The following is a 25,394-nucleotide window of genomic DNA, read 5'->3' as shown; positions in this document are numbered from 1 at the left end:
TTCCAGGAAGCTAACTCCAAAATGCTACTCAACAAGCCATAATACAAATATTGAGTTGTTGTTGTTTTTTTTTTTGTTGTTTTTTTTTTTGGAGATAGCAATAATTGCTATTTTCTTACTGAATTTAATATTTGGTTAGATAGTGGTAAAGATGGGAATCAGCTGTGGAAGTCAATTACTCCTGCCATTAGTTATAGTACAACTTCAATTCTGAGTCTTAAAATTAATCTAGGATTTTTTCCCCCTGGAGCAGGTACTTCCAAAAAACATGAATTGTTTTTATATTTCCACCACAACAAGATGTTAGGCTACTATTTGTCATGGAATAATGAAGGTTTTGAGGTCTTCCAAAGTTAATGGGCTCTTCTGAAACAAAGGTCTCATACATGTACAAAATAGGATGACCAGAGATCTGTTTATAATACCTTCTTCGTGCTGATCTAGGAAATGAGTTTTCTATATAATTCAGTTTTTCAGACAACTGTACCAAAGCTTTCTTTCTTCATCATTTTTACATTTTATTTTAACTATTTTGGATATAATTTTTTGTAAAAAACACACACACACACACACACACACACACACACACAGCCCTGTAAAGATTATGTATGGCCATTATTGCGAGTGATTTCTTTGTGCTTTGTTGAGGAAAACTAATACTTCCACTGGGATATTGAATTCTATAAGGTATTTGTTTCCTTATGGAGGAATCCCCCAGACTCACTCTTTTTGAATTTTGTTTTATGCCTTTTAGTTTTATTCCTTCTTTGCTTGAAAATTAACTTGTCATTTCTCATTTTTATCAGTGTCCCTGCCTCTATAGCAATCTCATCAATCTCATAATTTGTTGCTTCTCTTCTGCTTGTGGCCAGGAAAATCAGATGACCAAATTTATTGGAATTGTGAGTAAATTAAGAGTAAATAGGCACTGAGAAAAGACTTTAAGGAATTTCTTTAAATAAAGCAAATGAAAAAGTCCATATGATTTAGTGGATAGAAAACCTGGATATAAATATTGGGTCTTACCACCTACTGAATCTGTAACTGAAAAAGTCACTTAATCTCTTACTACCCCAGGTTGTTTATTGTCTGAGTCTATAATTAGCAGAAATGTTAGTAATCTTAATCCTTGTCTTAATCCTTTTCCTTTTTGCCTTTTCTGCAATATTGTTGATTTTCTCTTTTCTACGTTTTCCTTTATAGGTTATTATGACCTACTCTTTCCCATTCTTCTCTCACTTGTTTGATTGTTCTTTTATAGTCTCCTGGATTTTCACAAATACAGCTCTTGAATTAGGCCAAGATTTAGTTTTAGTCCCTTTATTCATCTCTCTTTTATATTGTTTTCATTTGCTTATCTCCTCTGCTCCAAGTTTGTAATAATTGTCTTTATGTGGTAAGTCTAAGATCTTTTTGTTGAGTTCTGACCTCCATTCTGACCTTCAGTCTCACAGTCTATTATATCCCTGACCAATGTCCATCTTTCTTCTTGCCCCACTCTCTTTTTTCTAATTTTCCTTTTATCAATAAAAATACCACCATGTTCCCATGATTGAAAACTAGATGTTATGCTGGACTTTGGAGGGGTTGTGGAGAAACTGAGACACTAATTCACTGTCAGTGGATTTGTAAATTAATTCAGCCATTTTGAAGAGCATTCTGGAATTATGCCCAAAGAATTATTAAACTGCCTGTATTATTTGACTCAGAAATATCCCAACAAATTCTGTTTCCAAAGATGATTAGGGGGAAAAGCTGTATGTTCTAAAATATTTAGAGCAACTGTCTTTATGGTGATAAAGAACTGGAAATTCCAGAGATCCATCAATTGGGGAATAGCTAAACAAGTTGTGGTATGTGATTATAATGAAATACTACTGTGAGTTGATTGATTTTAGAAAAACATGGAAAAACTTGTATAAAACAATGAAGAGTAAAATGAGTAGAACCAAGAAAACATTGTATACAGTTATTCTAATAACTTTTACTACATATAAAGGAAAGAAGTGTCTGCCTCCAGAGAAAGAACTGATTAATAAAAGTATATGGATTGGTTTTACATATAACATTTGTGTCTAATGGTAGCCCTCTAAAGGGTGAGGAATAGGCAGAAGAAAAAAAGCAGGGAAATTAAATTACATATTTAAAGAGAATACAAAGTTAAAGTTAAGGAATGGCATGAATAAAACCTTATGATTTTTTTAAGTGATGAGAAACTGATTTGAGGGTACTTGTCCCATCACTTATAGAAAGATTAGTTCTCAAATAAGTGTATCTGGTTAGTCTACCCTCTCTTATGTCATAAACAGGTAGACATTAAGTTTTGACCAGAGGAAGTATGACTGAATCCAATAGAGAGTACACAAAGTACAGAAATTTCCAGAAAAGGTCAGTCCAAAGATATTAGGCAGAAAGAGAGATTTGCCCAATCTTTCTGGTCAGAGAATCTGCTGTAGTTGATTCATATAACTCTCAGAAAGACCAATTCATACATAGGTAGTTGATTGGCGGGGGAGGGGTTGGAGGTGAGTGGGCTACTACTTCATAAGGAGTTTAAATCTTAAAGGAAATACTAATGAGCTGACTTGGGCTGGTTCATGGGAAAAAATAGTGAAGTTTTAGAATTCAATAACCTAATGTTTTAGAGTTAAAAAAAAATTTAAGTAGGTGGACATGATGAGAACTAGATAAGGAGTACCTAAATGAAATTAGGTTTAATTGAGATCTAGTGGCAGGTTCAGGGTACAGGGAGTCAAATAGAGCTCCCCTGCAACCCCTTTGGATTTGGTACAAGGATAGGGAGTTAAATGAGGTCTAGTAGCGGCACAAGAGTCCTCTATAAAGGAATTTACAGACCCGAAAATCTAGATTGATAAAAGAGGTTTATTGTGGGGTTTGGAAGTAAAGTTTATTTAGTAAAGTTGAGGATAGAGATAAAAGACACCGGAACCACAGGTCCAGTGGGCCAGAATCCTTGACATGGCCAGCATAAGGATGCCATGTTTGGGATCTCTGCAAAGAATGGATTCCAGTTTGGCCCTTTTTATAATAGGGGGGCTTTAGATAATCTGAAGGGGCCTGTGGGTGAAGTCCCAGGTTGGCTTCTGGCTTGAGTTCCAGCCAGCATTAGAATTTGAATAGAATTCAATAGGTTTTTAGATAAGCATAAAGCTGTTTGTGCTTGGGGTAGGGTCCTTTCCCTGAGGCAGAGTCCAAGGAGATTTTAAGAGTTTTGGGGTTTCCTCACTGGACACTGTCATATAATATGCAAACAGAAAATTTTACTTTGTTCAAGTGGGAAAGGCATTTCTAAAAAGTGAGGTTGTTGCATAAAAAAGGAACAGATATCCCACATGAACTGCTTTGGTGATGAATATTTGGTTGACAGTAAAATATGAAGCATAGGAATTCATTTAAATTTATTTTTTAATTGAGAGAAAAGAAATTTGGTGTCTACTGACTATTAAATAAAATCCTTAACATTTACATAGAATACTGAGAACAGGACAGATGATAAACATTTTAAAGTCAGTATAACAGAACATCCAGTACTAGGACTTTATTTTGTTAAAATATAATTAACATGCTGATAGTATATTAGAATAAATAAAACTGAAATTTAAATTTACTTTACTTCGTAGTTGGCAATTTTTCAACACAATTAAAGTCTACTGTATATGTCTATGACCTTCATTTTAATCTGGAATTTTGTCTAATTAATTTAATCAGTGAAAAGAATTATAATACCTTAACATCTTTCATTTATTTTTTTCAGCATCTGAATGTAAAATATTGCCCACAAAACCTTTGTGCCAGGCTTATGGAACTAGAAACTCATTTGTAAATTGAACTTTTTTGATTCTTTAAAGAATTGAAATACAATTGCATATAAAGGGATTTCTTCTTTCTCCAAAAATACTAGTGTGCTTTTACTAAATACCGTTGAAAAAACTAAATTTACCATTTGAAAAATGATTGCTAAATTTTTTTAACTATATAAAAATAAATAAAAATTAAAAACAAAAAAGATTACTTTTTCTCCTTTGAATCTATTTGTAATGTAAGTGACCTTAAATATAGGAAAACCACAATTTCTTTTGAATTTTCCATGGTAAACATCCTTTGTAAACCAGATAAAACTGTAGCTTTCCTCTATTCTTCCATTGTGATAAAGAATTTTTCATGCAGGTGTAAAAGGCTTTATTGACTTAAAAGTTCAGTACTGTGAGCTATACTTGCTTTATTATGCCTATTACTTAAAATACAAACAAAATCTTTCAACTGGTATGAATCTGTTTTCCTATTAAATCTCATTTTTCATAGTTTATTGTTTAAAATTTTCTGAGATATTTGACAGGATTTAAGAAAAATTTTTAATGAAATGATTATTTCATTATATATAATGTGTGTGTGTGTGTGTGTGTGTGTGTGTGTGTGTGTGTGTGTGTGTGTGTGTGTGTGTGTGTGTGTGTGTGTGAATATAATGAAATGAAAGGGCAATGAAAGGTTCAATGGATAGAATGCTGTTCAGGAAGACCTATATTTATGAGTTCAAATGTGGCCTCAGACTCTTACTAGTGTGATCCTGGGCAAGTCATTTTACCTTGTTTGCTTCTATTTTTTATCTGTAAAATGAACTGAAGAAGAATTACTCAAGTATCTTTTCCAAATAGGGTCATGAAGAATCAGACACTAAAAAATAAAATGTAAAACTGAACTTCATAAAATATAAAACTTTGCATAAATAAAATAAACAGAGAATTAGGAAGGAAATAGAGTAAGAATATAGTTTTGATAAAGTGAAGATTATTGCCTGTCCAGGGATTTTTATTCTTTGCTGTTCTTGTTCAGATCTTCCCATAAATGTACCTCTTCTAATAGAAACTAAGTTGCACAGCAGTTGGAGATTTTGGCTTAAAGATGATTGGCAAGTCATTTAACATCTTTCAGCCTCAGTTTTCTTTTCTGTAAAATGGAAACAATAATAAACCTCACAGAGTCATTGTGAGGACCAAATGAGGACATATATAAAAGTGTTTTGAAAACTTGAAAATACTATAGAAATAGCTAATTATTGTTATTACTGTTCTATTGTTACATAAACATATCCTTCTAAGAGAGATAATTAAGGAAAATATTTCATTATAGCTGTTAAAAATAACATGGAAAAAAGCTTAATAATGTCTTATTAGGAAGATTCAAAAAACCAGATATATAAATTAGGAAAAATGATATAAAATTAGAGTATAAATGAATTCCATTGCAATGTTTCTCTCCTTTTTATAATTTGTTGACATATTTAATGAGGGAAAGGAAAGGGGGAACCCTGTTTGTCAGCACATAGATAGTAAGATAATCCCATGAAGCACTGTGTCCCCTGTAAATGAATTTACAGGCCTGAAAACCTAGATTGATAAATATAAAGTTTATTTTAGAAATTTGGAAGTAAGGCTCAGTTAGAAAAACGCCAGGGCCACCAGAGGTGGCCGCTGGGCAGACAGGAACCCTTACATGGCTGGAAGGATACCATGTGTTTGGTGGGAAGGGCTTCTGCAAAGAAGGAGCTCTAGCTTGGCTCTTTTATACCTAGAAGGGGATTGTGGGCAGTACCCCCAAGTTCTTGGTGAGCTTTTCAGATAGCTCAGATCTGGTGGGGGCTGAGGGAAGCTGAGCATATAGTGGGGGCTGGGCCCAGATATTTCAAAGGGTGCTTTTTGACTAGGATTTGTGAATCAAGGTCAGCCATGGTGGTTGGGCAATTAGAAAGGATTAAAGGGACCTCAACCCCCTATCATTTCCCCCCTTAAACAGTTGAGACTTAAATTCATTTAAGAAAAATTTGGGGGCAGTGTCCTTCATTTAAGGCAAGGTTGAATCTTTTCTCCAAAGATCTTCAGAGTAGCAGGGTCCCTTGTCTTGTTCCCTCCCTCAAAACATCACCTCCAGATGCATGTGGGAAAAGGGGCGTCGATCTCCTCTTAACTCTTCGAGCTGACAAGAGTCGTAGAGATTTGGGGTTTCATGCCAGGAGGTGAAGCGTGAGGTATGGGGGATGGCAGCAGGGCATCAAGGGGGTGTCCCGGTCAGTTGTTCCCAGTCAGTGTTCTCCAGGCTGAAAGGCAGCTGAGAATCCAAAGTGTGAAGCCTAGAGAAAACAGATCTCAGGAACAGATTAAAAGTGGGGTATCATCCAGGGTGGAGATGGTGACATTCAGGAGAATAGGGCCTTTAGCTAATGGCCCATCTAACTATCAAAGAGAAATCGGAGAAAATGCTGAGAGAAAAGATTATTTGTAGCCTAGCTCTTTCATCCTTAATTTCCAGGAAAGCTAATTTCTCCTGGGGTTGGGATTAAAGGGTGTGGACTCAGAGGGGGGAGGCAAGAGGCCTTGATATCTAGTAGATTTAATGAACCACTGCTCTTTTGTAAGGCAGGGTCTAGGGATCTCCAAGTTGTCAGGCTGCAGATTAAGATAAGAATGCAATTTAAGGTCTTGGAAATGTTGGAAAAACTGTGCTATTTTTCTTGAAGAGAGTTGGTTATTCAATAAGCAAAGATCCTGAATCTTTTCCTTCCTAGTTTCCCCACTCTTTATGGAGGAGGGGTGAAAAATATCAGCATAGCCTACCCAGCTTACCGGCCCCTGAGGTGTTCGGGCTGTCCTGAGATAAAAGGGAAACAAGGCCAGACCTTAAATTCCTACCAGGGAGCAGGACGCTGGGGAGCCAGGTCAACCCTTGTGGTGTTCTGTGGTGGTGAGAAGGCAGTTCTTCCTGCTCAAATTCAGGGCAGAGACTGGGGTCTTCTAAGGCTTAGGTCTAGAAGAGATTTGTATTAAAAGGGCACCTCTGCTTCTGAGTGTCTGGAGGCAGGAGTTGCTCTAAGAGAAGAACTGAGAGTCTCAGGTTAACAAGATAAAGGGAAACCAACAGGTGTTAGAAGTCAGTTTTGGTCTTACAGATCTTTATTAGTTGTCCAGTAGCAGACAGATGATCAGGCTAAATACTTATTTGCCCACGCATTTAGGATACAACGGTTACATATAATCAGGCTAGAAACAGCAAGGTATGACATAATTGAATTGCATTAACAATTTCTATTGACTATTGCTCTGATTTTTTAAACAAATATTTATCATAACCTTATGTTGATAACAGTAAGGAATTTGTCCCAATGAGTTCATATCCAAGTAGATGTTTCATAAGTAAAAATTATTCATACAAATCAGTTTTTTAAAAAATACCCAATGCAGATACAATCATATACAGAATGTCTGATTCCACATAAGAGAATTCAAGAAGTTAGCAGTTAAACTTTTAGAAATAAATCCTCCCTAAGTGTGGATGACATTCACAGAAGCCCAGGCTAAGTTTGAATTTTATTGCTCTTTCCCAACCTTTTTGCTTCAAAGGGGCTAGCTTTGCTGGCTGTGTCCTAACAGCAGGGAAGCCCTGTCAATGTGGGTGGAGATAGATTAGTTAATCTGTTCAGTGGAGTTTATTGAGAGGCAGTAACTGGACCCCAACTCTATAGCTTTCATTCCCTTTAGGCATCCTAGAGAGAGAGAGAGAAATACGACAAAAACTTTTAATTTCGCCAGAGCTGTGCCATGATGTCTCAATGAGCAATGCTTGGCTTGAGTGTAGAGCTCCAGACAACATCAATCAAGTCCCGGGAAATTGAGCTGTCCCACTTCGCTGATAGAGGGTGGGGGTTTGTGTTAACTCATGAACAGGAAGACTGAAATAGAGGCAAGAGCAATATTGGAGTAGGTCTCTAGAGAGACCAATTTCTCCCTGATAACCCCAGAATTATTAGCATAGAACAGCACTCCTTATTCAGAGAGACACATAAGCCTCACTGTTCGAATCTCTGCAGTTGGGGAGACATCTCAGCCAGAGATGGACAGTCTTTGGGTCTGTGGTCATTTGTGCATTTAACTCAGTCTCTGCTGTGTAGCAGTGCTCAAGGCAGTCCTGCTTCCCTAAGAGAGCACCCTAAGTCAGTTGAGAGCTTCATTCTCTCTTTCTCTCCTTGGGCAGGACAGATTTCTGAGTAAATTATGCAATTAGACCAAGACAGGCCACCCCAAACCATTAGAGTATCGAAATGCTGAACTAATAATTAAGGAACTGGGGTAACAGGAGGGGAGAAACATATCAGAGAAACTGCCAATCCTTGGACAGGTGTCTGATTTTTGGTTGTTTCTAAGAATAATCCCAAAGATTGAATAAGGGATTTCAAAGTTAAAACATAACTCAGCAAATCATAGTCTAGCAAATTTTAAGCAAAGAGTAAAATAGTTTCCAATTCAGCCTGAACTTAATGAAATAATATATCAGTTTTTCCCAATTTCTTGAGCAGCTGAAATCTGTTTCCTTCCTCCTCTGTCAGATTATACATAACAGAGTAGTACATTTCCTGAAATAGCAATAGTCAAAGTTTTATGTAGCAATAAAGTTTTTCTCATACAGCTTTAGTAAGTCCCCCAGTTTTAATGAGTCTTAAAAGAATCGATCCATTAATTTGAAAGCTGGCCTATCTCACTCAGAACTTTCTCTGTGGAAGGTGGGTGTGGAGAAATCCCATATGGCCCCTCCCTACTCTGTTAGAAGAGGCAGAGGGAGGGGAAGGCAACTAGCATTTACCTGAGGCTACAGGTACTTAATGCAGAGAATCCACCCATCCTTAGTGAATAGGGTGTGGGGGCGTTTGGAACATTTAGAAAAGTCAGACCCTAATTGGAGATATGAGACTCCTGAAAAAAAAAGTTGGGGGTTGGGCTAGTAGAGATTGGAATTCTTCATTGAATTCAGGTGTTAATTTAGCCATTCTCTAAAAGGCAGCTTGAGGGAAAATCTATTCTTATTCAATATCCCTGGCTTCCAGGACTGAAATGCCAAAGAAGTTGAGACAAGAAAGAGACAGTTTAAGGAAACTGAGGCAGTAAAAGAGAACTGTCAGAACAGAGAAAGATTCTAGAGAGGTGCCAAATTAAAAGTAATTAAGGAGTGTTTTTTAAATAGTTTCAATCTCTTAATTCTCCTCCCGCTGCAGTCCAGATGAGGAAAAGATAAAAGAAACTATTCTCACTCTCTTAACAATTAATTTGCCTGGACTCGGAATTTTGTTCCCCAGCCAAAATTTACAAAGATCTCTTTTCTGAAGTTCTAGGCTGGCCAGGACTAGAACTAGAAAGGACATCTTTTAATTATTAGCAGGGGCATAAGATGTCAATCAAGAAAAATAGGAGAGTGTGCTAGGAGCTGAGACAGAGAAAGGCTTGAGCAGTTTAAATTCTTTGTCTAGGCTTTAGAAAGCAGGTAAGTATGCCCTGAGGCTTAGGAAAAAATTGGGAGGTTTTAAAATCCTATATCCAGCCTAGAGAGCATGTTCTAATGCAGGATGACTAAATCAGGAAACGAATCCCATTTTAAAATGTATGGGACAAGCTAGTTCTCTGAGAGGGTTGGAAGCCTTTAAGAGCCAGGTAAAAGCTATGGGAGGGGCATTTCTAGAGATCTTGAAAAGAGTCCCCAAATCTCCCCACTATACCCCAAGAAGGGGACAGGATGGAAGCATTTAAATGCCAGGTTGCCAAACCACATGGGAGAGGAGAGAGGTTATCTTACCCAGTGCTTCTCCGGTGGCAAAGGTGAGGACTCATGCAGTTGGGTAGAGACACATCTCCAAGTTCACCCCGATCCATTGACCGTCTCCTCGTGGCTGCAGCCTGACCACTACGGTGGAGTGCGAGAAGGGCTCAAACACAGATTTCTCCCCCAGAAGAGATCAAGGAGACTGCTGGCCTGGGACCCAAGAGGGTTGGCCACGTGGTGGGGGGAGGGGTGAAGAAGAGACACTTTCTCCCATGTGTCTCTGGCCTGAGGGCAGGCTTTTCTGGCAAGATAAAGGGATTAGAAATGCCTTGGAAAAGAAGGACTGTTGTCTCTAGAAGAGGCCTTTAGAGACAGAGAGTTAGACAAAAGGAGGGCTTTTTTTTGCCTGAAAAGCAAGTAGTCTCCATGGGAGACTTTTGCTCGCAGCCCAAACCTGGTCTGGGTGCTGGCTGTTTTAGAGATAGAGTGAGACGAGGGTAGGAACACAGATATTCTTCCCAGAAGCTGCTCAAAACTGCTAAGGATGAAGATTGGTTCTGAGAGACCTGAAAAGGTTAAGGTTAGTTTTCGGGGTAACAATTTTCAGGGTCCCCTGGCGGGCCACCAAATGAGGAAAGGAAAGGGGGAACCCTGTTTGTCGGCACATAAATAGTAAGATAATCCCATGAGGTGCAGTGCCCTCTGTAAATGAATTTACAGGCCTGAAAACCTAGATTGATAAATATGAAGTTTATTGTAGAAATTTGGAAGTAAGGCTCAGTTAGAAAGACGCCAGGGCCAGAGGTGGCCGCTGGGCGGGCAGGAACCCTTACATGGTCCGAAGGATACCATGTGTTGGGAGGAAGGGCTCCTGCAAAGAGAGAGCTCTAGCTCGGCTCTTTTATACCTAGAAGGGGATTGTGGGCGGTATCCCCAAGTTCTTGGTGGGCTTTTCAGATAGCTCAGATCTGGGGGAAGCTGAGCTGATAGTGGGGCTGGGCCCAGATATTCCAAAGGATGCTTTTGACCAGGATTTGTGAATCAAAGTCAGCCATGGTGGTTGGCCAATTAGAAAGGAATCTTAAAGGGACCTCAACCCCTATCATATTGATTCACTTATTTTTAATCTAGTCATAAAAATTACATCTAAATGTCTTATTTTTTAAATGTTTCCATTTAAGAAAAGTAATTTAAATTCCTGGAAAATAATAAAAGAGACAATTAACACATATCACATTATCTTGGTAAACATAGGTTAATTTTTCCCAGTAGAATTTCTCTCCAGAAACAAGTCCACTCAGAATTACTAGCTGTTATAATGTTAACCAGAAACAAAGTAAGTTAAGGAATTGGGAAGTTTAGAATTTAACCTCTGATAATATTAACTTTCTTTGGCAATATGTGCCATGTTAATGACTTTTTATTTAAGCTCTCCATAATTCAATAAAATTACTCATATTGTTGGAGTTATGGGAGTTGAACCTCAAAAATATATTGGGGTTATGGGCTAGTATCACAAGGTGTCTCAAAAGAATTTGTAGGCTTAAACCATCTTCAAATTAAGAGGTAAGGATTTTTGTTCTTACATCATTGATTTATGGGTTAAGTTCCAAAAGGGTAAGGTTAATGATTAACAAAAGGAAAGATGCAGACTAATTTCCCTAGTGAAATTCTCCATTTATAAGGCGGACTAAGTCTCCTTGAAGGAGTTAGCTATAACAAAGAGACTCCATAAGTCAGGTAAAGTTCCTAGAGAACTTGCTGCCATAAGGTGGGCAGTTCCTAATTAACCTGCAGTGCTATAAGGTGGGCTAAATTCCTAAAGAAGTTAGCCATTGTATCATTTTGAAAGCCCCTAAAAGGAGTTAGTGAAGAAATGTATCAGTAGTTTCTTTTATAGGAAAAAAATAACCTCAGGGATTGACATCATAACTTCTGATTATTTACAATAACTGTGGACTCATGATAATGTGTTCAAGGCATTGACAAAAAATTCAGCTAAGGGCTACTGCAATAAAAACCTATTTAATGATAGCAAAAAGTCCCTAAGGAGAGAGAATCATATCCCTGCTTGCCTTAGAGAGGAGCCAGAGGGCCCACTGCAAACAAAGGCTCACTTAAATTTTAAAAAAGCCTTCTCCTCTCTAGCCCCTCCTTCGGCCCACCTATATTGTTCATCTATACATTGCAATTCTTCAGTTATCCAGCCAAAAAACAAAGGAACACAATCCTTCTCAAGTTTTCTGTGTCAAGATTGTGATCATTCAAGAGGTTGTTTACTTTGAATCAGACTTGGGATTTCAGTGGTGTTTGTGCAAAATTGAGGAACTTCCTCTGGCAATATAAATCTGAGGTTTTTTCTGCATCTCATTTGGTGCACTGAGAGGTTTAGAGATTTACTCAGTATCACATGCTTACAACACACTTACCTCTATCAAGGCTAGTTGACAAATTTAATTTCCTGGCAAACTGGAATTTTATTTGCCATTAAAAGTATTCTGTTTATCTAGATAAATAGGTTCAAGACTTTATAGTTACTTATAAACTAGAATCAGTTTGATATTTATCTGTTAAAACCTGTTTCTTACATTATTGAAATTACTGTCTTAAGATTGCAAAGTACTGACACAGTTTTTCAGAGATGATTTGATGTTACTTTACTTTAAACTGACTACTTCATAATTCAGCCACTGTAAAAATCTACCAGTCTTCTCATCTATGCTAAATACTTAATGAAATCTTAGTGTGATTACAGATGATTCTACTTTTAAATTATCCTGTTGAAGTCTAAGATCTAATTCGGTGTTTTAAAGTGTGATTAAAGTATTTTGCATTTCAAGTAGCATTTGCTTAAAAGAGGAAGCCCTAGTAGACTATATTGTATAAATGGAAAGATTACTGAAAATAAACATATATAGAAAATCAATGAGGGTAGTACCCTTCATAATAGATTGAGATGGGTGATAGACAAGAAATTTGCAAAGTGGCAGATTAGAATGCTTTATATAATGTCAGATAATGGTTCTGTATTAGCTTTTTGCATACTTATTTTTACCTTTTATAAGTATATCATAAAAAAAAAAAAAACCTGAATGACAGTCTCCAAGAAATTACATGAAACTACAATATAAATACTTAAAAAAAAAAAATTTAATCCAAGAATGTTGAATTCTTCAAATCCCAAAAAAAGAACCAATCAGAAATGTATGGCAAATCTGTTGTTACAGGAAAAAAAAAATTGGAGTATGATATTCCAGAGACTAATACAGATAGTTGGCTGGCCAAAGTAATGTGCTGCAAAGCTAAAGAGTATCTTAAGAAAACCACTAACCATTCAGTAAAAGGGAAGGATTCAGATCCTTCCTTTAAAAGTTCCAAGTGATGAATAGAGTATTTGGAATACAAACTGACAAAATAGCAGAAAGTTAAATGTTTTCAAATAATAATGAAAGAATTAGTAAGGAAACAAAATATTTTTTCATGAAGCTAGTGTATTTGACAAGGACATGAATATGGGCTAATAGAGTCTATATATATATATATATATATATATATATATATATATATATATTTCTGAGTTACACAAGGAAGACAAATATCAGTGGACTAAAGAATCAAGGAATGAAAGGTAAAATAGGAAAAATCAGAAGCAGAATAGTTGGAGACAGTAAATTAATACTTCAGAGGAAAAATTATCCTTTTGTTGGTGGATCACTACTATAAGTGGGATACTTTTAAGATAGAGGTCTGGTTATTAGTTTCAGTTAATAAGTATTTGATAAATGCTAGCTGAGCAGACCTTTAGTCTCTAGATTATCTATTCTCATTCAGAGTCCACCAAGCCTTTCCATATGACTCCTATATGTGTTCATCTCCTATTATTGGGATATATAGTCTTAAGAATAAAAACTGTAATGCCAGAGAAATTGAGGCAAGATAGAGATTAGAACATATTTAATAATTTATTTGAAAGGGAGAGATTTACTGGGACCAAAGGGATCCATGGTTTGGTCCCAGGGCTGAATGAGACTATTGTCTCCAAGAATCCAACAAACAATGTGAGTTCTCAATGACATAGGTACATGCGGCTCAGACATAGGGGGTAGACAGAGGCAGGGGAGGAGTCTGGGTGCTGAGAGCAGGAACGGCACTCTGACAGGATAGGGGGAGCTGGGGATGACATAATGAGGGGAGGCACCCTGGAGATGGGGAAAGGCATCTTGATAAGACAGTATCTGATATTCCGATAGATTAGAATGGAGAGAGGCATTGTGATATTCTAAATATAAAATCTTTTATCCTTATCAAATGTTCTGATGATTAAGAGTGGTTGCAGGATTGACCAGAACAATTAGGTCACAATTCAGGGAAACCAAGGCAGGACAATTTAGGGAAACTGAGTCAGGACAAAAAGGCATAACAAAACAACTTTGCTTTTCTGTTTGTATCCTCAGTGCTTAGTGTACTTAATAAATTCATGTTTATTCATTCATTTTTTTTATCCTATCAACATAGTCACTTTATTTTTGTAGAACTCTCATGTGTTCTTCCAAATTTTTGGTTTTATTCTATTAATGTTCCTTCTGCCTTTGTATTTTTCTCATTCAGATTCAAAGTTTACCCTTTTCAGAGAATCTGCTTTTATGGAAGATGTCTTTGTCATTTGTTTTAAATTCTTTGGTTCCTGATTAGATTTCTTTATTTCTTCCTTAAGAGTTCTAATCTTTCCCTTTATTTTGACTTAATTCTTTGATCTGAACCATTTGAAAGTTTCTCAGTTTCTATTGTCATTTCTGGGTACCTTTTAGATTATTTTCACCTTTCTCATGGGGTTTTTGACTCAACTTCCTTTGAAAATCATCACTGTTGACATGGCTTTCTTCTTGCATTGTTGATTTATCTTATTTGGTCAGGTTTTTGCATCTTTGTCAATCATTTTTTATGATGTGTTTGCTAATAACTTGGTTTTTTTTATTCCATTCTCTTGGGAAGTACCATCTGCTATGTGCACTCCTTCTCCAATTCTTAATTTCCTATTTTCTCTTCAAGATGACCAGTTCAAACATCACTTCAGGAAGACTATTGTAAAAGAGTGTATTCTTTGCCTTTTACAATTTCATTTTTCCAAACTCCATAGTGCTCTCAGCATCTAATTTTTCTAAAGTCCCAGGGCTGTTCCCAAGAGACTTGTTGCAAAAGAGTCAGAGGTATTTAGATCCCCTGGAAAACTGATGAAAGTGTTATTTACTTGGTTATTACTTAGTTTTCTTTTCCATCTTTCTTTCACTTCTTATCTTGGTAATCCATTTCTTCTTATGTTTTGCTAAGTAGTTGTACACAATTTAGCATTTTTATCCTCTTTTATTCTTGCTTTTTATACTCAGTATTCTATAACTACTACCCCTTCTTTCAAGCAATTGAATGGTTGATTGGCCCCAAATTGTCTTGATAGTACAATTTCCTCCAGCATACTATCAGTTTATAGTCTGTTATACCCCTATGGACTACTCTAACCTGGTAGCTCCCCTTAGAGCTACTCTTAATGCCTGTCCACTGCTGGGCCACACTTACCCCATCTTCGGGCACCAACCCGGATCCCATAGAGACAGACCACCATTAGGTAGGGGTGAAGCAAAAGAGAACTTTATTCCGAGATAGCACATATTTATACCCCACTGATGATATGGGGAAAAGGGGAAGTCCTCTAGGAATCTGGTATAATGTGATTGGCCCTAGAAGAAGGAGGGAGGCGTGCTAGGCTTTGAGAGCACCAGGTACCACATGGAATCAGACACCGCCTCATGGGGCTGTGCCCCACCTCCACGTAGGACTCGCCTGTGCCTCAGAACCTCTCATCCCTCAGGTCCTCCCACATGCCTTGAACTGCATTCCTTGCTTCTAGAGGCTTTTTAACCCTTACCTTAATGCCTAAAATTACTTAATATGTGTTTATGGGAGAAGAGAAATGCCTGGAAGAATTGTGGTTTCTGCCATCTTGGGAAACTGCCAAATAGTTAACTCCTAAAGTTATTTCCTGAAATTACCCCAGGCCTTGCAGTTTCTGGGGTGATCTAGGGCTGGAGGATACCTATGGAGTGAAGATGGTGTGCATCAGTAGAATAGTGATTTGGTCTTTATTTTTTCTGTAAGACTTGTGACAAATTCTTTTTGCTTTTTTTTTTTTTTTTTTTTCATTGCTTAATTTTCTATTCCTAAGGGGCTCTTAACTTGTATTATTTGATATGGGAAGTTACTCAAATTCCCATTATATTTTTTTCATTAAAAGAAACCAAATGTTTTCAAAGAAGCAACTATATTTTTATGAAGTTTACAATAGAATTTTTTTTTTTTAACCCACAGGAAGTAACTTGAGAAAAAAAATAAATTAAGTTTTAAAAGTACGCCTAACAGTGATGGGGGGAAAAAAATCCAAAGAAAATATTTTTTGATCTTTAGAAATGTAATATTGACTGAACAGTCTCATGTCAGCATGTTGAATATCACACCAGGAGGATCCTAGATTCTGGTTCAGATCTTAATTGATGAGGTTTTTGTTTGGTTTGGGATTTTTGCGGGGAGGGTAGTATTGGCCAACACTAGTTGAGAATGAGCCTTGAGGTAAAAGGCTATGTGGGATAGTGTTATATTAAACTCCTCCTACCCAGTGTGACTACTTGGAGGCATCACTAGATACAACAGAAAGTTTTAATTCAGTTCTTGCATGAAGTACTTGCAGAACATACTATCTGAGCAGTTCAGAATACAGGGGGCTTTTATTGAAAGCAGGTTACCTCTACAGCACCAAGATGGAAGTACACTCCCCTCCTTCCTGTTAGTTTTTAAATTCATTGAATGAACTGGAAAAGAAGCAGCTATTGATCAATGGTCAGGTGCTGTCTGCTTCTTGTGAGCCATGTGACTTCCTGAGGCTCAACCATAGGGTTCAAAAAAACCTTCTGAGAGTAGGGATCATGTGACTTAGCCCTAGGGTCTGATCTACTCCATCTCATAATCTTTTTGAGAAATAATTATTTATTTTAATTAATCCCTCTTATTAATATTTCTCATACTAGTCCTGATGCATTTCTTCTGTGAAGGGTTCTATGCTATTCCCACACTTTCCAGTTCATTTCTTTCTTCAGTATCTATGGGACTATCATCCTTATGTCAGCAGAGGTCTTTACTGAGACTATTTTAATTAAAGAATTTTTTAACTACCCTAGAGGTTAGTTGTATCATGCAAACAAATGGGTAGGACAACAGTGACAGCTACAATGACAAGCAAAAACCAAAAGACTTGGCTTCTGCCAACTCTCACCACAGCAGGCACCAGGATGTATTAAAGGGGGGAGGACCAAGCTGTATAGGGACATGAGTATTTTTCTAATGTCTTTGGTGATTTCCTTTATGCTTTTCCATTATCATTGATTTTTATACAACAAATTGACAGATTTAATTTCCTACAAATCTCACCTTTTTCTGCAAGGAGATAATCTAGCATTAGTCTGTCTTATAATGTGGCTTCCCTAATTTGAATATTCTGATCTACTAGTAGACCTACTACAACCCTGTTAATAGGTCCAAGACTCTGGCAGTTTGGTTAGTGATAATCTCAACTACAGCTTATAACCTTATTAACCTGTTCAGAATATATAAAGGAGTTCTATACCCCTTCCATCCTGTACCCAAGAGGCCTATCCATGCATATATATATGGATTATCCTTTCAGGTGGCCAGGTGAGCCTCATAATTTGTATATCCCATATTAGTGAGAGATGTATCTATACTCCTTTTACTCCTCTTTAAATCATCATATAATTGGATACCCGATGGCCTTCCAACCCTAGTAAAAACTTGGGCCATATTAATCCTATGTAACAGAATCCTGTCTATAGGGAGGTGAATGTAGGCAGTCAGACCACAAACCCAATAAGATTTATCATTGGAAATGGTCAGTAAATACCTGCCATCAACAATTGGGTAGTACTGTTAGTCCTCATAACCTAGGGGTCTTCTTCCCATTATTCCACTCTCTTTTGAGAAGTTACATCTCCAGAATTGTTGCTTCACTTTATAAGTATAGCCATCAACCTGTTCTTCTCCCATCCCAGTCAGATTGCATGTACTCCAAGATATAGTAAAATATTGGCCCAGAGGAAAGTTAGATCGATTTGGTGGTTATGTAAGAGGTAAATCCAATTCTGTTTATAACTTGAAAGTCTCTATACCATGCATATATGTCTTTTGACCCAGTAATATACTAGTATTAGGTATATGCCTCAAAGAGATCAAATAAAAAGGAAAAGGACCCACCAGATAAAAACAGTTTTTGTTATTAACAAAGAACTAGAAACTATATGTGTTCATCAGTTGGAAAATGATTGAACAAATTTTGGTACACAAATAAATGCAGTATCATTGTATTGTAAGAATTAAGTATTTGGACAGATTCAAAGAAACATTAACTAATGTAGATTAAAGTCTATTTAGGAGAAAAATGTGACTATAAGGAATTTAAATTTAAAAATTCTTATCATTACAATGTCTAATAATGCTTCAGAAGACTAATAATTGCTTCAAACCATGCTTTATTTCAGCAGAGAAGACCAGAGATACATCTTCATACATACTTAACCCTCCATGGGGAGGAGGAACATAGTAAGAAGTTGTGTTTAGTGATAGTGGAACACATACACACACACACAAAATGTCAATAAAACATTTTAAAAATACCCAGAAGAGAGCAGAAAGAATTCCAGAAGGCAGCAAATATGGTGCCTATTCATTGTGTTAAATTTAAGTTACACTTTTAAAAAATTGTACATAATAATTGTTTTCTATTCTTTGCATATCAAGATATTAATGTTTGATACCTGAGCTCATGCTTTAAAAAAATCCCAAAACATTATTTTCTATAAATGATGGAAGAAACAGTAAAGAAGACTTTACTGTTCGTGTATTTAAGTCTTTATTTTGCAAATGAAAAAAACCAAAGTCTCCAGGTAGATTAAATGTACTTGTCCACAAATAGGAAGTAGCAGAGTGTAATGTTTGGGCTAGCTTTCTGGAGGACCTCAGGACCAGCCTTGATCTTAGTGGAGGAGTGCAGGAGGCAGGAGAGCCACCAGGAGGTTGGTCAAAGATGGAATGTCTCATTTCCAGTCCTCTCAGCCTTTATATACCGTAGTACAATTACATCACTACAGCACACTGAGTATGTGTGAACTAGAGAACCATTATATCACCATATTAAATATATGTAAACTAGAGAACCATCATCTCATTAAGGATACTGAGTTAACACTCCTCTATAAGTTATCTTTGCTTCAAATATACTTTTCTCAGAGTTCCCCAATATCTGCAGTCCTCTACAGCAGAGCAGACACCTTCCATTTCTTTCCACTGCAGTGCCTTATCTTCATACTGAAATCTTACATATGTGATCTCTCACCTCCAGTATATTTTGACAAATTTCTATGTTACTTTCACTGAAATGTCCCATTATCACCTCTGATGTTTTATTTCTATTGTTTTCAAATACAAGCTGTATCCCCTTCCCAACTTTTATTGTTTTTATCACTCATAACCTTAATTCTATTCTTCCCTTTCTTACTGTTAAAAAAAAAATGTTTCTGATGTTTTTTATTTTTAAAACAACAAAGAAAAGCCAAAGGACTGAACAACTGCATCTGATGTTACGTATAATTTTCTCCTGTAGAGCACTTATATACCAAGAGGAAAACATCTTGTCATCCATTTTATTTTACTCATTTTTATTAATTTGATTTTAGTTGCATTTGTGTTATTTCAACTTTATTATTTTGGGGGTGGGTGAAGGGCTATTTGAGCGTATATGTCTATGTTTGTTTTCATTCCTCTCTTTTTTTGTTTTCTTCATCTGTTTCTTGTATTTCTCTGAATCCTTTGAACTAATCACTTCTTAAACTATAACGGTATTCCATTACATTCAACCTCTTTGTTTTACTTATTATACATTACTTAAACAATGAACACTCTGATTCAAAGTTTTGTTAAAAAGTGGTTCTATAAGGGCAGCTAGGTGGCGCAGTAGATAGAGCACCAGCCCTGAAGTCAGGAGGACCTGAGTTCAAATATGGTCTCAGACACTTAACACTTCCTAGCTGTGTGACCCTGGGCAAGTCACTTAACCCCAATTGCCTCAGGGGGAAAAAAGTGGTACTATAAATGTGTCTTTGTCAGTCTTCAAGTATATTCCTAGTGCAGGATATGAACAGTTACTGATTTTTCCTCATCATTAGAGATTTTGAAAAACTATTGAACTAGTTTACAATTTTACTAATAGCCTAGTCCAATGAGATACTGTGCCTAGTACCAGGGATACAAAGAGTGATTTGATCAGGGACACAAAAGATTGTAGCATCAAATCCAAAGTCTCCTTCCTCCCTTTCAAGTCCCTTCATAATCTGTCTCCAGGATGTCTTCTCCAAATGTTATAAAACCAATTCTTCTTTGAATTATTCTTGCATTTACACTGAGCATCATGCTCACCTTCTCATTATTAAATATCACTTGGTCTTATCTTCTTGTGTCCTATTATAAACCAGGCTCCATGTTTTTATACTTAATTTGTATTTCCATTGTTTCCAGGTACAATCCAATTAAGTGTAGTAGACATCTGGCAATTGTTTATTTTAGATTATTTTTAGGGTCTATATTTAATATTTATTTTAGATTATATGGATTTCTTTTGAACTAATTTCTGTATATACTATCAATGAATATGATTTAGTTTCTCAATAAATAAATCAGTTCATTGGTTGAACAGAAATTGTCCTCTTATTAAAGCAGCAGTTAAATTAATAGCCTTAAAACTGTGGTTCTTAATATTTTTTATTCCATTTTTCATTATTCTTACTGGAAAAGAAAAGAGTCACTTGAGATTGAAGGAAATGTTCTACTTTTGCCTATTTCATATTTGTCCATTGCTATAAATAAGTAAATATTTGAATGAATAAATGAAAGAATGAATGATCATCTCTTAGGTTAGTATTCTCATCATGACTATTTTATGTGAATGATAACCCCAGAATTAGGTAAAATCTCATCTGGATTATTTTGGGAAAATGTAATGTTTAAAGTGATTTTTCTCTGGCAAAATCCCATCTCACTCCCAGTTAAGATGTTGGCACACATGAAAGATGGCTTGACTAATGGGAAGAACATAGACCAAGGTTGTGTGATGTGTTTAATGAGCTTTAAACTCACTATTATAGAACTTTAGTAGATTTTATTTTGGTTTTATTAGTTTATTTTGATCCTCATACAATCATCACCCTATGGTTAACAGTGCATTTTTTTAAAATATACAGCCAGATTCTACGGCAACTGAAAGAGCAGTTGCTAGACTAGCTACACATCCATTATTGAAGAAAAAAATAGATGCGCTAAAAGGTATGAATTATATTATTTCACAGTTCATATGCATGCATGTATATAATAATGTTCTATTTGGACATATTTCCCCTTTAATAAATTTTATGATTTATTCTAAACCAGACATGAATTTTATGATTTATTTCAAATTAAGTTTTTCCAAATAATTGTAATAACTAAAGTCTATAATTATTTTACTAATAAAATAGTAATTGATAGTTATGTTCATTGATCAGCATTGTTTTTGTTTAATATGAGTGTGAATAATGTATTATTGCTTTTGATTATCATAATTATATCATTTTATATGTGTCAGTCATATGTGGAGTTTGTAAAATGTTGTGTTTTTCAAAATTAAAAAATTGAAAAAATATGGTATCTCCCACTGACTTTAATGGTTGAGGAATTGATATTTTTTCTATTATTCAGTTATAAAGACTTAAATGCTATATATTTTTTTAAAATTTAAACTCTAAATCAAATTTGAACCCTTCACTTGCATCTATTTAAACAGAATCGTAGACTTTTTTCCTGTAAAATTTAAAGATTTTCTTACGATCAGTATTCTGTGTATAAAAGTGTTTTCAAAATTCAAAAATCTTACTTTCTGCCTCATTTCTCTCCTATATTATATGTCTTAATATAATGCCCTGTCCTAAGTAATGTAAAAAGCACTTGTGTTTGCAAGTAATGTAATGTACTATAAAAAGTACTTGACCTTTAAAGTTTTATAATATATGTATTTTAAATTATTTGTTCTATTTTTCTGTAGCTGCTGTCAAAGCATTTAAAGATGCAAGACAGACTGTTACTGAAGTTGAATCATTGAAGGATTCTTCAGAAGAAAATTACAATGAAGAGACAGAGATAAAGGTAAACTCTTCTGACAATGTGAATAAATTCAAACACCAAGAAAATACAGTAAAAAAGGAAGAAAATGTTAAGACATTGTCAAAGAAGCCAAATACATTTGAAAAAAAAACGAATAAGATGGAAGACAAACAAAAAACAGAAATTCCTTCAAAGGTGCCATTAAAACCTTCTCAAGAGCCTTCTGTGATTGCTTTTCAAACTCAAAAAACAGAAGAAAACAATCTTGCTATCACCAACAAGATAAATAGAACTAAAATTTCTACCATCATCACTAATGATGATAGTGATAAGGAAGAACAGAGTGAAGGAGAGAAGGAATATTTTGATGATAGCACAGAAGAAAGGTTTTACAAACAGTCTTCACTGTCTGAAGATAGTGAGAGTGATGATGATTTCTTCATTGGGAAAGTTAAGAGGACCAGAAAGAAGGAAAATAGTTGCTATTCTTCAGTTAAGGAACAAAAACCTTCCAAAAAAGTGTCACCTGAAAAAGAAAAACTTGAGAGATTGGAGAGTATGGAGAAAGTGAAGCCAACCTCAAAAGCCAGGAGGCTAGAATCAACATTTTTTTCTTCTTTATCTGAAAACAGAAGAATAAGAAGGTAAAGTCATTTTTCTATAATGAAATAACAATGAAAATTCTCTTTGTTTTATTTAGACAGCTGCACAAATAAATAGTTTTAGCAAGTTGTATGGATGCAAAAAGTCATGGAAGTTTTGTTTTAGGTACCTTGTAACAAATGTACTTGCACATCCCCTTTGTAGAATTTTTCTCTGATGTTTGCCAATCATTTTTAATGAACTATTTATATTACAATAATGTATGCAGATATGTCTTCACTAGTGTCACTTTTATTCAAAATCATATGAATGAATTTTTCAGATTACTAAACTCTAGCCCTTTAAATGCCCAAACTTTCAAATTCTGCTTATAATAAAAACTCTTGTAAAATGTGTTAAATGTTTACTTTGCCAAGAGCATATCATGAGCAGAACTTAAATATTTTTTGTAAACCTTGGTCTTCACATGAACATCAGTTAATATAAGTATGTTATGAAAAAGGGCCTGATGGAAAGGTCTATGTCTTTGCCTCATTGTGGCATTGACATTACCCTGCATGGAACCATATTTATCATAGAAAGTGATTTTACTATGTTTTGGTGATACTTTGTCTATAGTCTTTTTTTTTTTTTTTTTTTTTTTTAATGCCTCATCATGGAATGAAGGTAACCTGGGGTTCTAGGTCATCAAAACACATGCTCTGGCAACTGCTTTTAGAAAAGCTACTACAGTATGATGACAGACAGCAGGTCTTATACATCAGTGAAAATAGAGATCTTTAAAAATAATTCAAAGATTAGAAACTGTTGAGTTAGTGAGTAAGGTTTGCCCTTACCACATTAAGTGACCTCTGGGAAAAACAAATAGCATTTGTTACATCATTGATTTTTCTGTGCAGTCACATGTACCTCTCAAGAGTCAAGAGATAATGCCATTCTTCCCTGCATATGAGCTTTGTTGGAGCTGTTTTCCTCGGGGGTTTTGTTCTCTTAGTTCAAAATTCAAGAGTCTTCTCTGAATGGGAGATTCCTAAAATGGAAAAGTGTATGGTATGACACATTGCTTATGACTCTCTCTTGGGTTTTTCTAGTAAAAGGGGGAAGAGGTAGGGTATTCACTATACCTTGGACCAGGAAAACTCAGCTTCAAACTCAGTTCTGATACTTATTAGCTATGTAACCCTGTTGGACAACTCAAATAGCCTCAAATGTTTTAATTTTTTCATTTTTTCTAATATGTCAGGGTTATATGTTTGCTGGTCTTCTAACGTTTCTTTCAGCTTCAAATCTATAATCCATTATGTAAAATATTTTTGCCTTCCATTTATCTCGTAAAATTGTCTCACTTTTGAAACAAGTAGGAAGACAGAATTCCAAAGACATAACTTCAAAATTATTTTCTTAACTGAAAATAGCATATGACTTATAATCGTTTGTTGGTGTTGTGACCAATCATGCTGTCTCCCTCCTATATTCTATCAAATTCCCCAAAATATGAACACTAACTTAGGAATGTCCTTTACATATGAACAACCACCCTAACAACTTCCTGCTTTGGCAGGGAACTTTGCTTTTTGCCAAGATACTGTCTGTGACTGTAAAGGGAAATACAGTGCTGGCATGTTATTCCAAATTGGAACTCAAAACATATGTTCCCCTTTTAAAAAAATAAAATAAAACTACTATGAACTATAATTTTACTTTTTTTTTTTTAAAGTATCCCAGACTATCATATTAAAGTGCGTGTGCGCAAACACACACACACACACACACACACACACACACACACACACAAAATAGTAACCTATATTGTAGATGAAATGCTATATATTTGCAGTATTGTTGCTTTTCTTAGTTATTGGTATTTTCTTATGGAAAACAGTGATAGACATAGTATTTTAGCTAAAACCTATTACTAATATAGAACCAAATACAAATATTTCAATTATTATATATCAGTATTACAGCTGTCGTATAGTAATAGCATATGTTTTGAATGCTATAAAACTAAATGCTATATATACGTGTATGGAAAAATGAATTTCATGTTGCCAGTTGTGCTATACCATGCAAAAACTGCTGATCTAGGAATGGAGACTTAGATTGTCTCCTGGCTCTGACACATTTGCAGTTTGTATGATCCCAGGCAAATCCCTTAACCTTATAGATTCATTACCTATATATGCAAAAATAAGGATAATGTTACTTGTCCTACCTGGCTTCCAGGCTCTATATGCCTACTCCAATACTAAATGTTTTAAGATATGGGAAAGCTGTTTCAGTTTTTAAAGAATATATGAAAAACAAAATATAATTTAATACTAGAAAGGAAAAACAAAGCTGATTTTTTTTCCCCCCCAAATCTTTCCATAACAATCAAAGTCTTTTCGTTGAACAAACATCATCTGAAAGTCTTAAAATTCCTTGGCATCTACTTCACTCTGCATGTTTAACTTTGAAGAGTTTTTAAAGACAGAACATAGCCTTACATTCAGTATTTTATGATCATTTTTATTACTTATATCTTTTAAAAATTTTACCTCGTTTTTTTCTTTTAAAAATAACACTATATGTTTTTGTTTTGTTTTGTTTTTTTCCTTTTAGAAATGCCAGAGAACAGCTTCCTAAAAATAGAATTCCAGGTATGTATACATTGTCTGCATCAAAGAAAAATGACAAAAAAAGTCTCAGTGGCTCTAAAGGCAAAATGGAGGGTTTTTTTTTGTTTGTTTCACTTTATTATTTTCTTTTTTTGTCATATTAGCCAATCTGAGAGGTTTGAGCTGGTTAAAGTTGTTTTATGTTTTTCTAATCAATAGTGATTTAGAGCCTTTTTTTTCATGACTATAGCTAGCTTTGATTTCTGTGTCTGAAAAATTCCTTTTTATATACTTTGACTACTGGAAAATTACTTTTATTTTTTATAAATTTGACTCATTCTCAAA

The 25,394-nt window shown here is 35.3% G+C and overlaps 1 protein-coding gene across 1 annotated transcript in view; it reads left to right on the top strand.

The window, feature by feature from the left end:
* SRFBP1 (serum response factor binding protein 1) overlaps window positions 1-25,394 on the top strand; it is a 106,098-nt gene that overhangs the window by 76,698 nt on the left and 4,006 nt on the right. The window contains exons 5-7 of the mRNA XM_074281520.1: window positions 20,952-21,033; window positions 21,788-22,490; window positions 25,054-25,091. Coding sequence (XP_074137621.1) covers window positions 20,952-21,033; window positions 21,788-22,490; window positions 25,054-25,091 — 823 coding nt within the window. The remainder of the gene's footprint in view (window positions 1-20,951; window positions 21,034-21,787; window positions 22,491-25,053; window positions 25,092-25,394) is intronic.

The sequence above is a fragment of the Sminthopsis crassicaudata genome, chromosome 1, assembly GCF_048593235.1.
Source record: "Sminthopsis crassicaudata isolate SCR6 chromosome 1, ASM4859323v1, whole genome shotgun sequence".
Classification (NCBI taxonomy): Eukaryota; Metazoa; Chordata; class Mammalia; order Dasyuromorphia; family Dasyuridae; genus Sminthopsis; species Sminthopsis crassicaudata.
Note: the sequence above shows the minus strand (reverse complement) of the source record. Positions and strands in the feature narration are given on the sequence as shown.